Genomic DNA, 12,070 nt, shown 5'->3' on the forward strand with positions numbered 1-12,070 from the left:
GCCAGCAAGCAGCACAGCCGCCTTCAGTACCTGCTTCCTCCCCCTGGGCTAAGCAACCCCGGGCAGTTTTTGCTTGGGTTGCTCCTTTTCCTGGAACACAAATCACTCCAACACTGTCCTATTCAATGGAACCTGGTCCTATTCATCCCCACCTACAATGTGCCCACGAAATCTTAAAAGTGCCCATTTCAGTCCCTCTTGCTTGCTTTTGAAAGAGTGTCTATAAAGTAATTTGAACGCCTGAATCTCTGTTCATGCAGCATCACTCTCCCTTGTAAATCTCAGAGACCCTCATCTTCATTTACTAAGGAACGGTAACTCTCTACGAAGTATTAAGCAAACATGACAAGATTAGTTCAGTATGGATCTCCCAGCACTTCTCTCTTGGTTCAGCTGTCAAAGACACAGGGAGATGGTCAAGAGTCAACAGCTGGGAGCAGGGAGGAGGAGGGCACTGGGGATCAATCAGAAGACAGAAAAGTTAGGCAAGACTTCAAACTTCCCAGTTGGCGGGGCAAACACATTCAGGAAAGAAGAAAAAGGATCAAGAAGTGGCACAGCTGTAACTTAGAGCTTCAGTATCTTCATGGGACAAGAGGTAAGATGGGGCATTCACTTACTCTACTTCCAGGACAGGAAAAGCAAACCCAAGAGAAAGAAAATGGCAGGTGACCAACGAAGCGACTTAGTAAGTAAGTGACTTAGTTGACAAGGAGCTGTCAACAGCTTTCTGTTTCCTGTCCACCCGGAAATACTCAAATTCTCACCAAGAACTCAAATCTACAAGGTTTTGCGCAGGTGAATTTAAAAGAAAAAGAACATGCCACCTGCATGACAGATTCGCCTGCATCCAGGTGGCCCTTTCTGACAACACAAGCCCACCCTCTCCGAATCAGGAGAGGACTCGGCCCTCTGCTTGTCTGCCACCCAAGCTTCATCCTTAACTGTCCACGTTTATTTTTCATGGTTTCAGCCCTCCCCCTTTACTAAAAAGAACTTTTAATTTGTATTTGTCTTGAATTTATCCCCAACCAACACACTTCAGATTCTCTATGGTGTAAAATGGGAAAAAGTCCCCAGACTGAAGGAGACAGACCTGGCTCAAATCCCAACCTGACACGTCGCTCTGAATCTTGCTGGTTCACTTCCCCAAAACCAACTAATGATAAGGAGCCCAGGAGCGTCTCTGAGCACCAAATGAAACAATATGGGTAATGTTCCTAGACAAATGTCTGGAACACAGCTGCTTCAAAAGTGTCCACATCACATTCAGGGAAACTTGCTACCCTGAGTCAATGCCCAAAATCTCCATCTCCAGCCCAGGACCTGCTCCCTGCAGCTTCAGTCCCAGCTCTGCAGCCGCCTGTTGAATATCTCTATCTCCCAGGGGCCTTAGAGTGGTTAGAATCAGACGTTTGCCGTACATATCAGAAACAGGGTAAGCAGACCCGACCCATGTCCTAATTTAGCCTGTGTTTTCTACACATGGGCAATGCAGCAGGCAGAATCCAGGTCACCATTCTCCCTGTCTTGTGCACTCTCCGCGATGCCTCTCTTGTCTCACCATCATCTGAACCACACGCCCTTTGCAGCCACGGTCTAGAACGTCACTACGTGAGTCACATCAGGACAGGATGTCCCCTCTGGACTCCCTTCCACCTGCCCACCCCATCCCAAAGCCTCTGCCACACTCACCACCCGATTCCCAGGCTGCACACAGACACCTGCAGAAACAGCAAGACTGAGCCACAGCGAAGCCACTGGGTGTGGCCACACCTAAAGTAGATCCAGGGGAATAAGTACAGAAGTGGGCAGCGAACCAGGAGCAGGAAGCAGGAGGGGATGAAAAAAGGGGGCAGGCACAGAAGAGACAGCAAGGACAGACTGTGTTCCTTTTCAATGCTGTCCCGGGTCCTCAAGCCCCTGTCTCTGTGGCCAACGCACACCCCAGGGAACCGACAAGAACAGATTCATCATGAGGGAAGAGGGTAAGAACAGACTAAGCAGAAATCTCTGTCTCCCTGGGCAAAAAAAAAAAAAAAACAAAAAACAAAAAAACAACAACAAAACAACCACCAGAGAACTGACCCAGGGACACGGAAGGTCAAAACTGCACAGAGGATTAAAAATCGGAGGCAGCAAGTCCTTCGCATTGCTTATGTTGGGTGGTAAGGAAACCCAACACTGGACACACTGCCCTGCACTGTTCAGGCACCTCTCCTCTTTCTGTCCCGCCAATGATGCTCTTCTCACATAAAAACGTGAAGACACCTGTACTTACAAGAATTAAAGAATGTATGAACTAGCGGTGAATGCCTTCAGCCAAACTCCCCCTTCAAGAAAGCTGGAACGTTTGACCCATCATAAAGGGTGCCCAGAACAAAATGAAATATCCCTCGTTTCCAAAGTTTTGATCCATCCGGTATTCGTTAGTATTTCAAAAGTTTTAACACAACTTTACTCCTCAAAAATAATACCTTGTGTATTAAGTTATGCGAGCAGAGCCTTTCAGTCCTGCATTTCTGTGACTCAGCAGTGCAGAAAAACTTCCAAGACATAAAAGGTGAAGACTTAACAGTACTCCAGTTAAAATTATTACACGAAGAAAAAAATTATATATATATATATGAGTAATGATAAGGTCACCTCGGTGATGGCTCTACACATCCTCCTCTTGCTATAACGTGCATCAAAGAATTACCTTAATTTCAGGAAGTGAAGGCTCAGACAAAAGGGGGGTGACGGATACAAATGCAGGGAAGGTACACCCAGCGACTAAAGCCAGGCACACGCGCGCGTGGACACTGCTCCAGGCGTGCACCGTGCGCGGGGCGATCTTGGCACCAAGGACCCCTGCCCGGCCCCGCCGTCAGCTAAGGGGGTCCCGGGCCCTCCCGCAGACCCCGGCCTACCTCCCTGTCGCCGCGCCACAGCCGCTGCTCCGACACCGGGAAGCCCGTCTCGGCGAAGATGCGCTCCTTGACGTCCCGCGCCGTCGCGGACGCCGGCACCGCCACGGTCCTGCAGCCCACGCAGCCGGGGAGGACGGTCACCCGGACGCACCTGCGCGAGAGCCACACGCACCCTCAGAGGGAGCCTGCGGGCCGGCCGCACCGCGGGCCCAGCCTCCGCCGAGCGCGCGCCCTCCTCTCCCGCGCGAGGACCCCCCACGGCCCGGCGGGGTTACCTGTCCCCCATCGCGGGCATCCGGGGCCGCGCAGCTCGTGGCCGCCCCCTCACGCCGGCGCCCGGTCACGGCCAGCGCCGCGGCACCGAGAGTCCCGGCGCGGGCCCGGAGGGCGGGAGCCTCATGGCGCAGGCCGGCGCCCCCGCGGCCGGGCACCGCCCGCAGCAGCGTGAGCAGAGCCGGCCGGAGCCGAGGTAGAAACGCAAGAGGAAGCCGCGGCGGAGGAGGAGGAGCAGAAGGAGGTGGCGCGGCTGCGCGCTCCCGGCGGCGCCCGCGGGCACGCGCCCGCCCGTCTGTGAGGACCGTTAGCCGGGGAGCGGCCCCGCCCCGTCCGCCGGGCCCCGCCCACGCTGCCTTTAGCCGAGCCGGCCCCGCCCCGCCCCACTCTCCAGGCCCCGCCCAACCCGGATCTTTAGCCGAGGAGGCGCCCCGCCCCGCCCGCCGGGACCTGCCCCACACTACCTTTAGCAGATGAGCAGCCCCGCCCCCCACTCCCGCCAGGCCCCGCCCGGCCCCGCCCAACTCCGGACCGTTAGCCGAGGAGCCGCCCCGCCAAGCCCTGCCCCCAGCCCAGCCCCGCCTGCGGCGGCGCCTCTGGCCAGACCCGAACACAAGGCAGCGGCATTTGCGGAATGTAGGTCCCTGACCGTGTTCCACAGTGCCTAGAACTGCAAAATTTGACGTTTCTAGGGCTTCTGTCTCCTCAGCTCCAATGACGTTTGCCCTGAGGAGGAGGCTTCTCCAAATAAGCTTGATGGTGTGTGAACAAATCTGTAGACATGAATGCTTATTTTAAATACCCTGAACAGAGTGGGATTTTCGCATTGACTCATGAGGAGAGCGCGGTGGTTCCAGAGGACAGAGGTTTTCCATGGAGTCGTTTCGTGTTTGTTTTGAAGGAATAGAAGTAGGATGAGCGATGCTGTTGGCTGCAAGCAGAGAGAGCCAGTAGCAACGTAGGAGTGGAGAGTCGCACAAATACAGCCCGGGACATGTTAAAAGTGTAGCCTATTGTGGCGCCATTATAGTCTATTGATCGTGGCCTCAAGGTCTCCCCATTATAACTGATCCTAAGGCTCCTTAAAGGCGGGAACACGAGTCATAGAGTTGGTGGAGTCGCCCACACCAGTAACTAAGGTTGTCTTTTGAAAGTGCAGGGTGTCTGATAAGGCTTCAGTCAACACCAAGCCCTTCTTTTGGCTCTATTTTATTCATGAGACACATTGCAAAAAAGAAAGAAATGGCAACATCTATTAAGTCCATCCAAAGTTCCATTGTGGGGTGGGGCAGGTGTGCTTGGGACAACCACACCCCATATCCAAATGCCTAATTTGGGTCCAGCTCATCTGCTTCCCATCCAGCTGCCTGCTGTTGCATCCTGGGAGACAGCAGGTGATGGCTCTAGTGCTTCCGACCCCTGCCACCCAGGTGGGAGACCAGCCTCCTTGAGTGTCAGACTCCTAGCTTCTGCTGGACCTGCCCTAACTGCTGTTGCTGACATTTGGGGAGTGAACCAGGGGATGGAAGATCTCTCAAGCTTGCAGGCTCTCGCTCTGCCTTTCAAGTAGATAAAAATAAATAAGTGCAAATGAACATTTTTTTAAAAAACTACAATGTGAACAAATGTGTAGACGTGTATGCTTATTTTAAATACCCTGAATAGAATGGAATTTTCACAATGACTCAATATTACTTAAATTACCACTTCTCCCTCTCCCCCAAAAAATATTAAATCAGACTCATCATCAGTAGTGGAGACACAGAATACCCCCTCAGCTGAGCCATCCTCTTTCTTATCCTACTTAAAAGGGAGGGTGATGTCAATCTTCCCTGCCTATTACTACTTGGAAGAGATAAGCATGTTTGGTAAATCAGAGGAAAATATGGTAGTTCTATATAAAGACCAGACAGAAGATTCTAATCCTCCTTTGATGGCCAAGTCTGTGGAAGCAGATCCATTCCAGGATCAACAAATGGAAGGAATGTGGGTTAACCTCTCTCCAATGACCTCTCCCTGGCCCAGGCACAGTGCTCAGTAGCCAAGGCTGGAAGCCCAGCTCCTGCTAGAGTGTGCAAGCACATCTACATCCAACAAAAAGCCTCCATGGCAAACCCGATTCTACCAGCTTTCCTTCTGCTCTTTCCAGGAGACCCAGGCAAACAGGCAAACAGGATGGGGTGGCAATGGGACCTTGGGTATTTGTTGAAGACACAGGAATGTCCAAAACCACAAAAAGTAAAGCGGATCCAGCTGGAACAGGAGGCTGGACAGAAGCTTTGATGGGGGCTGGTGCTGTGGTGTAGCATGTAAAGCTGCTGCATGAGACACCTGCCATCCCATATAGGTGCCAATTAGAGTCCCGGCTGCTCTGCTTCTAATCCAGCTCCTTGCTTAATGCACCTGGGAAAGCAGCAGAAGATAGCCCAACTTCTTGGACCCCTGCACCCACCTGGAAGACCTGCATGAAGCTCCTGGTTCCTGGATCCTGGTGCCTGACTTCAGCCTGGCCCAGACCTGGTTGTTGTGGCCATTCAGGAAGTGAACCAGTGGATGGAAGATTTATATATTTATATATATATTTATATATTTTATATATATTTATATATTTATATATATTTATATATATATATACACACACATACATACATACATATATATGTGTATGTATGTATATATATATATATATATATATACTTTCCACTGTCTCTATAACTCTGCCTTTCAAAATAAATCTTGAAAAAGAAGAAGAAGGGGACCGGCACCGTGGCTCACTTGGTTAATCCTCCTCCTGCAGCACCAGCATCCCATATGGGTGCCAGGTTCTACTCCCAGTTGCTCCTCTTCCAGTCCAACTCTCTGCTGTGGCCCAGGAAGGCAGTGGAGGATGGCCTGAGTGCTTGGGCCCCTGCACCTGCATGGGAAACCAGGAAGAGGCACCTGGCTCCTGGCTTTGGATCCTTGTAGCTCTGGCCATGACGGCCATTTGGGGAGTGAACCAACGGAAGGAAGACCTTTCTCTCTGTCTCTCTCTCTCACTGTCTGTAACTCTACCTGTCAAATAAATAAATAAGAAGAAAAACAAGAAGCAACTTTGATTATCTACAGTTCAAAGCATCCTAGAGATAATTCTTTTTTAAAGATTTATTAATTTATTTTAAGGGTAGAGCAACAGAGAAACAGAGACCTTCCATCTTCTGGTTCACTCCCCAGATGTCAGCAAGAGCCAAGACTGGGCCAGGTGGAGGCCAAGAGCCAAGAATTCCATCAGGGTCTCTCACATAGGTGGCAGGGACCCAAGTACTTGAGCTGTCATCTGCTGCCTTCCCTGGCAGGGAGCTTAATCTGCAACAGAGGAGCCTGGACTCCAACCAGCACTCCCATATGGGATGCTTGCATTGAAAGCAGCAACTTGGGGCCAGCACTGTGGTACAGCGAGTTAACACCCTGGCCTGCAGTGCCGGCATCCCATATGGGCACTGGTTCGAGACCCGGCTGCTCCTCTTCCAATCCAGCTCTCTGCTATGGCCTGGGAAAGGAATGCTGGATGGCCCAAGTCCTTGGGCCCCTGCACCCCTATGGGAGACCTGGAGGAGGCTCCTGGGTCCTAGCTTTGAATCAGTGTAGCTCCAGCCATTGCAGCCAATTGGGGAGTGAACTAGCGGATGGAAGACCCTCTTTCTCTCTCTCTCTCTCCCTTTCTCTCTCTCTCTCTCTCTCTCTCTCTCTGCCTCTCCTCTCTCTGTAACTCTTTTAAATAAATAAATAAATCTTTTTAAAAAAAAAGAAAGCAGCAACTTAGCCCACTGTGCCATAACACCGATGCCTTCAGATACATTTTAAGAGGTTAGTTACCATGGGATATTCAGATATGGAACTCAGAAGAGATAGCAAAGCTAAACATATAATCACTTAGCCATTTGGATAATATTCACTGAAACCTTGTTGTACCCTAGCTGGGAAACACATTTCCCAATGACAGGGGTACAGCCCTGAACAAGACAAATCCTACAAGTGGCTGCTTGATGCCTGCAGACTTTCTGTTGTCCAAGATGCAAACAATTCTGAAAATGGATGGTGGTGCTTGCACAACATTATGCATGTATTTGATAGCATAGAGTGTATACTGAAAATATGTATACATGTTATATGTATTTTGTCTCAATAAAATAATTTTAAACTAGTTCAGAAACGCTGAAGAAGTGAATGAGAAGAGTTGGAGCCAATGGCAGCAGCTGGAAGCAGGTTGTGGTACAGCTGAGACACACATCAGCAACTGTGGCCACAGGAGAGATTTACTATTGCAGTACAGGTGGCAGGCGAGGACAAGCTGCCAAAGGCTGCAAGGCCAGAAAGAGCAAGAAAGAAGCTGGGTGCCCAGCAGTTGAAGAAGATGAAAGTCACAATATATTGTTAGCAAGGTATTCATAATTGGAATTGGTAAAAAGACAGACTTCAGTGTCTGCAGCTTTTGTTTTCTAATTTCTCAATGAATGATAATGGTTTCTAACATACATTATCTGAATAAATGACAGGATTATCCCAATGAAAACCAAGTATATGAGTCCCTCCACCTCCCTCCCAAAAACGGAGAGAATCCAACCTTGGTGAGGACCCTGAAGGGCTAAGGGGTGAAATAATTTGCCCAAAGTCATGCAGCTGGGTAGAACTGGAAGTGAAAGGGCCAGGACTGAGACCCAGAACTTTGTCCACACAGCAGCTTCTGTCTGCACTGAACTCATGGCAGTCCTTCAAATGCATAATTTTTTAAATATTTATTTATTTGAAATAGAGGGAGAGAGAAAGATTTATTCCAGCTATTGGTTCACTCCCCAAATGGTTGTAAGAACTGGGTCTAGGCCAGGAGCCTGGAACTCCATCAGGGTCTCCCACATCGGTGAGTGACAGGGGCCCAAAGTACTTGGACCATCTTCTGCTGCCTTTCCAGGCATATTAGCAGGGAGCTGGGTGAGATGCAGAGCAACCAGGACTTGAACTAACACCCATATGGAATTTGGCATCTCAGGCAGTGGCTTTCACCTGCTGCATCACAACACCAGCCCCCATAAATGTCTTTAAAAAAAAAAAAAAGTCCCTACTCTCATGCTTACATCTCACCGAAGGAAGACAATAGCAAATCAACAAGCACTGTATAAATTCCTCCTATGATTTCCAGTAGGGATAAGAACTATTTAAGACGCAGGGGGTTAGGGCACGGACAAGAGAACAGAGCCAAGAAGGCAGGGTAGATATAGGATGATTTTCTGAGATGTGACCTTGCATCAAAGGCCTGAATGAACTGCTGGAAGCTGATCTTACTCAGACAAAGCCTATGGGAGAAGGAAGGGGGCCCAGGGTAGCAGGTGTAATTCACACGTTCATCATCCTTGGCCTGGCTTAGTCTATTCACCTCCTACCCCTTGGCCTCCTCCAGTTTTCTCCTCTTCAAATCACCACCCAACCTGCCCCCAGGTCAGATTTGGAGTTGGTGTCTACACTGTGTACTGACAGCTCCCCACAATCTGAAAGCTGTTTAACACAGAAGAGGTGCTTGATAAACATGAAGAAAGCAAGGACGGAGGGAAGGATGGCTGAAGGAGGAAAGAGAGGAGACAGGAAAGAGAAGGAGGGTTTGGGTGGGGAAAGGAGGGAGGGAGCAAAGAACATTTGGAAAACACAGAAAAATAGAAAGAACTGCAAACATTATCCATAGTTCACACACCCCAATACAAGCACCATTTTTATAATGCCATTAATGTAACTATTTTCAAGATGATTATAATTACACTGTGGATACATAGTATATTCAACCTTTTATCAGTGTATAAACTTCATGTAAAATTTCTGCATTATATTCTACTAAGAAGAAATATTTTAGGCTGCTTAACTCTGGTATTTACACAGGTATTTTAATTTTTCAAAAGCATAAAAATTCCAAGAATTAACTTTTTCATGAGCTTTTACCACTATTTATGAGGAAAAGGAAATACGTAACACTAATGTATTCTGAAACATGCTTGGCTGGGCCTGAACTCACCCTGCAAGAGCACACGCTCAGCTGTAGCCCAGCAGGAAGCCAAAACATTAGCCGCTCCTTGAGAGTGAGTCCCTGTCAACAACCCACGGGAAGTCACGGGACCACGCATTGCCTATCTGCAGAGGCTGGACTCCAACCATCATAGCATAAAGCCATACCACTGCTTCTCATGATGCCCATTTTAACTTGCCTCGGGGCTTCTTTCCTTATCCCTGGATAAAGAACCCAGCAGGAACCATAGTTTCCCCATCATTCCTGGATGGCAAGTCTCTCACAGTCCCTCAAATGGATTCATTGTAGTACCTGAAAATCCTATCCTGGATAATAATCGAAATGCCAGCGTGGCCCAGTGTAGAGACGGTTAGATAGCCGGGGTCCCCGCCCATCCTCAGCCATGGCCATAGGCACACTGCAGTGGAGAAGCACAGTGTGAAGCTGACGGGGACCTCCCAGAAATAACACTTTGTGATTTTCTGAGTCGAATGGACTCCATGGCATGCCTCCACTCAGAGGGAGCCCACCAATTTTACCCTTCTGCAGAATGCTTGCCAGTTCTGCAAAGACAAAAGTAGGATTCATTATTTCTACTTTATTTAATGAATCAGCACAAGGCTGAGAGCAGAAAACAGAAAAGTGAGGGCACGGAGGACACACCCTTCAGGAAGTCCTAAAGAGGGAGTAAAATCCACAAGGCAAACACAAAAGATCATACGGGAGAGGAAGTGGCACCTGTAAGATCACCGAGTTAAAAGTCAGCAATAAAGCTGAGGGAATTCCAGCTGTTGCTTCCACATGAGGACAGAGCAAGATGCACCCAAGGGCAAAGAAAATGGTGAGCCTGGCGAAACGGCAGAAGCATGGTTGGCAGGTCTCCTTTGTGTTACCTGGGGAATTACCTGAACAGAACAGGGAGGTACTTTCTTTCTTTTTTTAAAGATTTATTTATTTATTTGAAAGTCAGAATTACAAGAGAAAGGAGAGGCAGAGAGAGAGAGAGATAGAGGTCTTCCATCCAATGGTTCACTCCCCAATTGGCTGCAACAACCTGAGCTGTGCCGATCCAAAGCCAGGAGCCAGGAGCTTCTTCTGGGTCTCCCACACTGGTGCAGGGGCCCAAGAACTTGGGCTCTCCTCCACTGCTTTCCCAGGCCATAGCAGAGAGCTGGATTGGAAGTGGAGCAGCTGGGTCCCAAACCAGCACCCATATGGGATGCCAACACTTCAGGCCAGGGCGTTAACCCACTGTGCCACAGTGCCGGCCCCAGGGAGGTACTTTCTTGAAGTTAAGCTAGTTAGGCAATCATAATTGTATTTCACAAAGACTCCTTAGGCAGTAGGGGGATCACTTCAAAGGCAAAAAGACTTAAAATAGGAACAAAACCAAGCCCCCGAAAATCGTATCCATGAGATTAAGTGAAAAGCTTCAAGGAGGGAATCCGCAGTGCCAAGTGTCATGGAGGTGCAGTGCCCATCAGATTTGACAACTAGAAGGCCACTATTGATGGGGTTCTGTGTTCCAGAACCTTCAATGACTGTAGGGTCAAGTTCAAGTTATCCTGCCTGGCACCCATGGTCCATCAGATGTCAGCCCCATTCGACTTTCTCAGGACTGCCCCTGAACCCAGGATCCATTCTCTCCCCACATCCAGGTGATAATCATATGTAACAGCTACAGAGTGTTCAGTGTGTGCCAGATAATGGCCAAAAGCCTTCTGTGGCCTGTGATGGATACATGTGCTCTTCCCAATGTGAAACCCTCATTTTCAATAAGGAAAATGAAATTGAACATCTTACCTAGAGTCCCACAGGTACAAATAGGAAAGCCAGGCTTTGAGCCCAGGTAGTCGGCTCCAGAGCCCAAGCACTGTGAAACAGTAAATGCTAAACTACACAGTACTGCATCCTCTGGCCTGGCTGTGCACAAGTATTGCACCTGAATTGTCCACACCTCAGTCCTGTCCCCTTTCTACGACTCCCCATGTAGGAATCCCTCAGTCCCAGCCCAAGAACCTCTATTTCCTGCATTTTTCCTCAATGCTTCCAGGCTGTTTCTTTCTACATAACTTATTTTCACATTGTCATCAGAGCATTTATCACATTTTATTCAATATAATTCACTTTTATTCATTGTGATAGGAGCATCTTCACATTTCTCTTTGTGTCGTAAGGGCTCACACACAGTAATATTCTGTAAATGTTCCCTGAGATATTAGAAAGCTGAATGAACAACCCATATAGGTGGGTATCACCTTCACTCCCGAAGTCAGTCAATGAGATTCTATTTTGGCTTTGGTTATATTGGGAGTGTTTTGGCTGCAAGTAATTAATTACCTGACCAGCAATGGCTAAACCCATAAAGGTTTATTTTTCTGACTTGTCAATAAGTCTCTACGAAGGCCATTCCTCAACAATGTCAGAACCAGGGCCCTGGTGATGTTTGGGGTCTCTTTCCTTTTCCTAAAATGACTAATCCAGCTCTAATATAAGTGTGTTTGCTGTAGGCAGGAAAGGAAAGAGAAAGATGCGGGTTGCGACTATTTGTTTCATCGGGGAAATAAGAATTTCCCCCAGTAGATTTATTTCTGTCTCACTGGCCAGACTTTATCACATAGCCACCCCAACCACAGGGAAGGCAGAGAAAGTGAATATCCAGCCTTTTAATCTTTTCCAGTAAGAAAGTGCAGATTTGTGAGATTTTTCTGGAGAAAAATATATTTAAAAAGAAAAGAATTGTTCTGGAATTAGATAGTCTTCAAAGCTGTAGAACTTTGTTTCTATCTTAAAAATCTCTGAACTGTACCCATTTAAGTGGTGAATATTTTTTTAAAGATTTTATTTATTTATTTGA

At 48.3% G+C, this 12,070-nt stretch overlaps 1 protein-coding gene across 1 annotated transcript in view; it reads right to left on the reverse strand.

Moving 5' to 3' along the window:
• The window catches only part of SACS (sacsin molecular chaperone), a gene marked incomplete in the record, with an annotated part of 98,367 nt that overhangs the window by 47,536 nt on the left and 38,761 nt on the right, over positions 1 to 12,070 (reverse strand). Inside the window, 1 exon segment of the mRNA XM_070049158.1 lies at positions 2,913 to 3,063. Within this exon segment, the coding sequence (XP_069905259.1) occupies positions 2,913 to 3,063 (151 nt within the window).

This window comes from Oryctolagus cuniculus, chromosome 9 (assembly GCF_964237555.1).
Source record: "Oryctolagus cuniculus chromosome 9, mOryCun1.1, whole genome shotgun sequence".
NCBI classification, from domain to species: Eukaryota; Metazoa; Chordata; class Mammalia; order Lagomorpha; family Leporidae; genus Oryctolagus; species Oryctolagus cuniculus.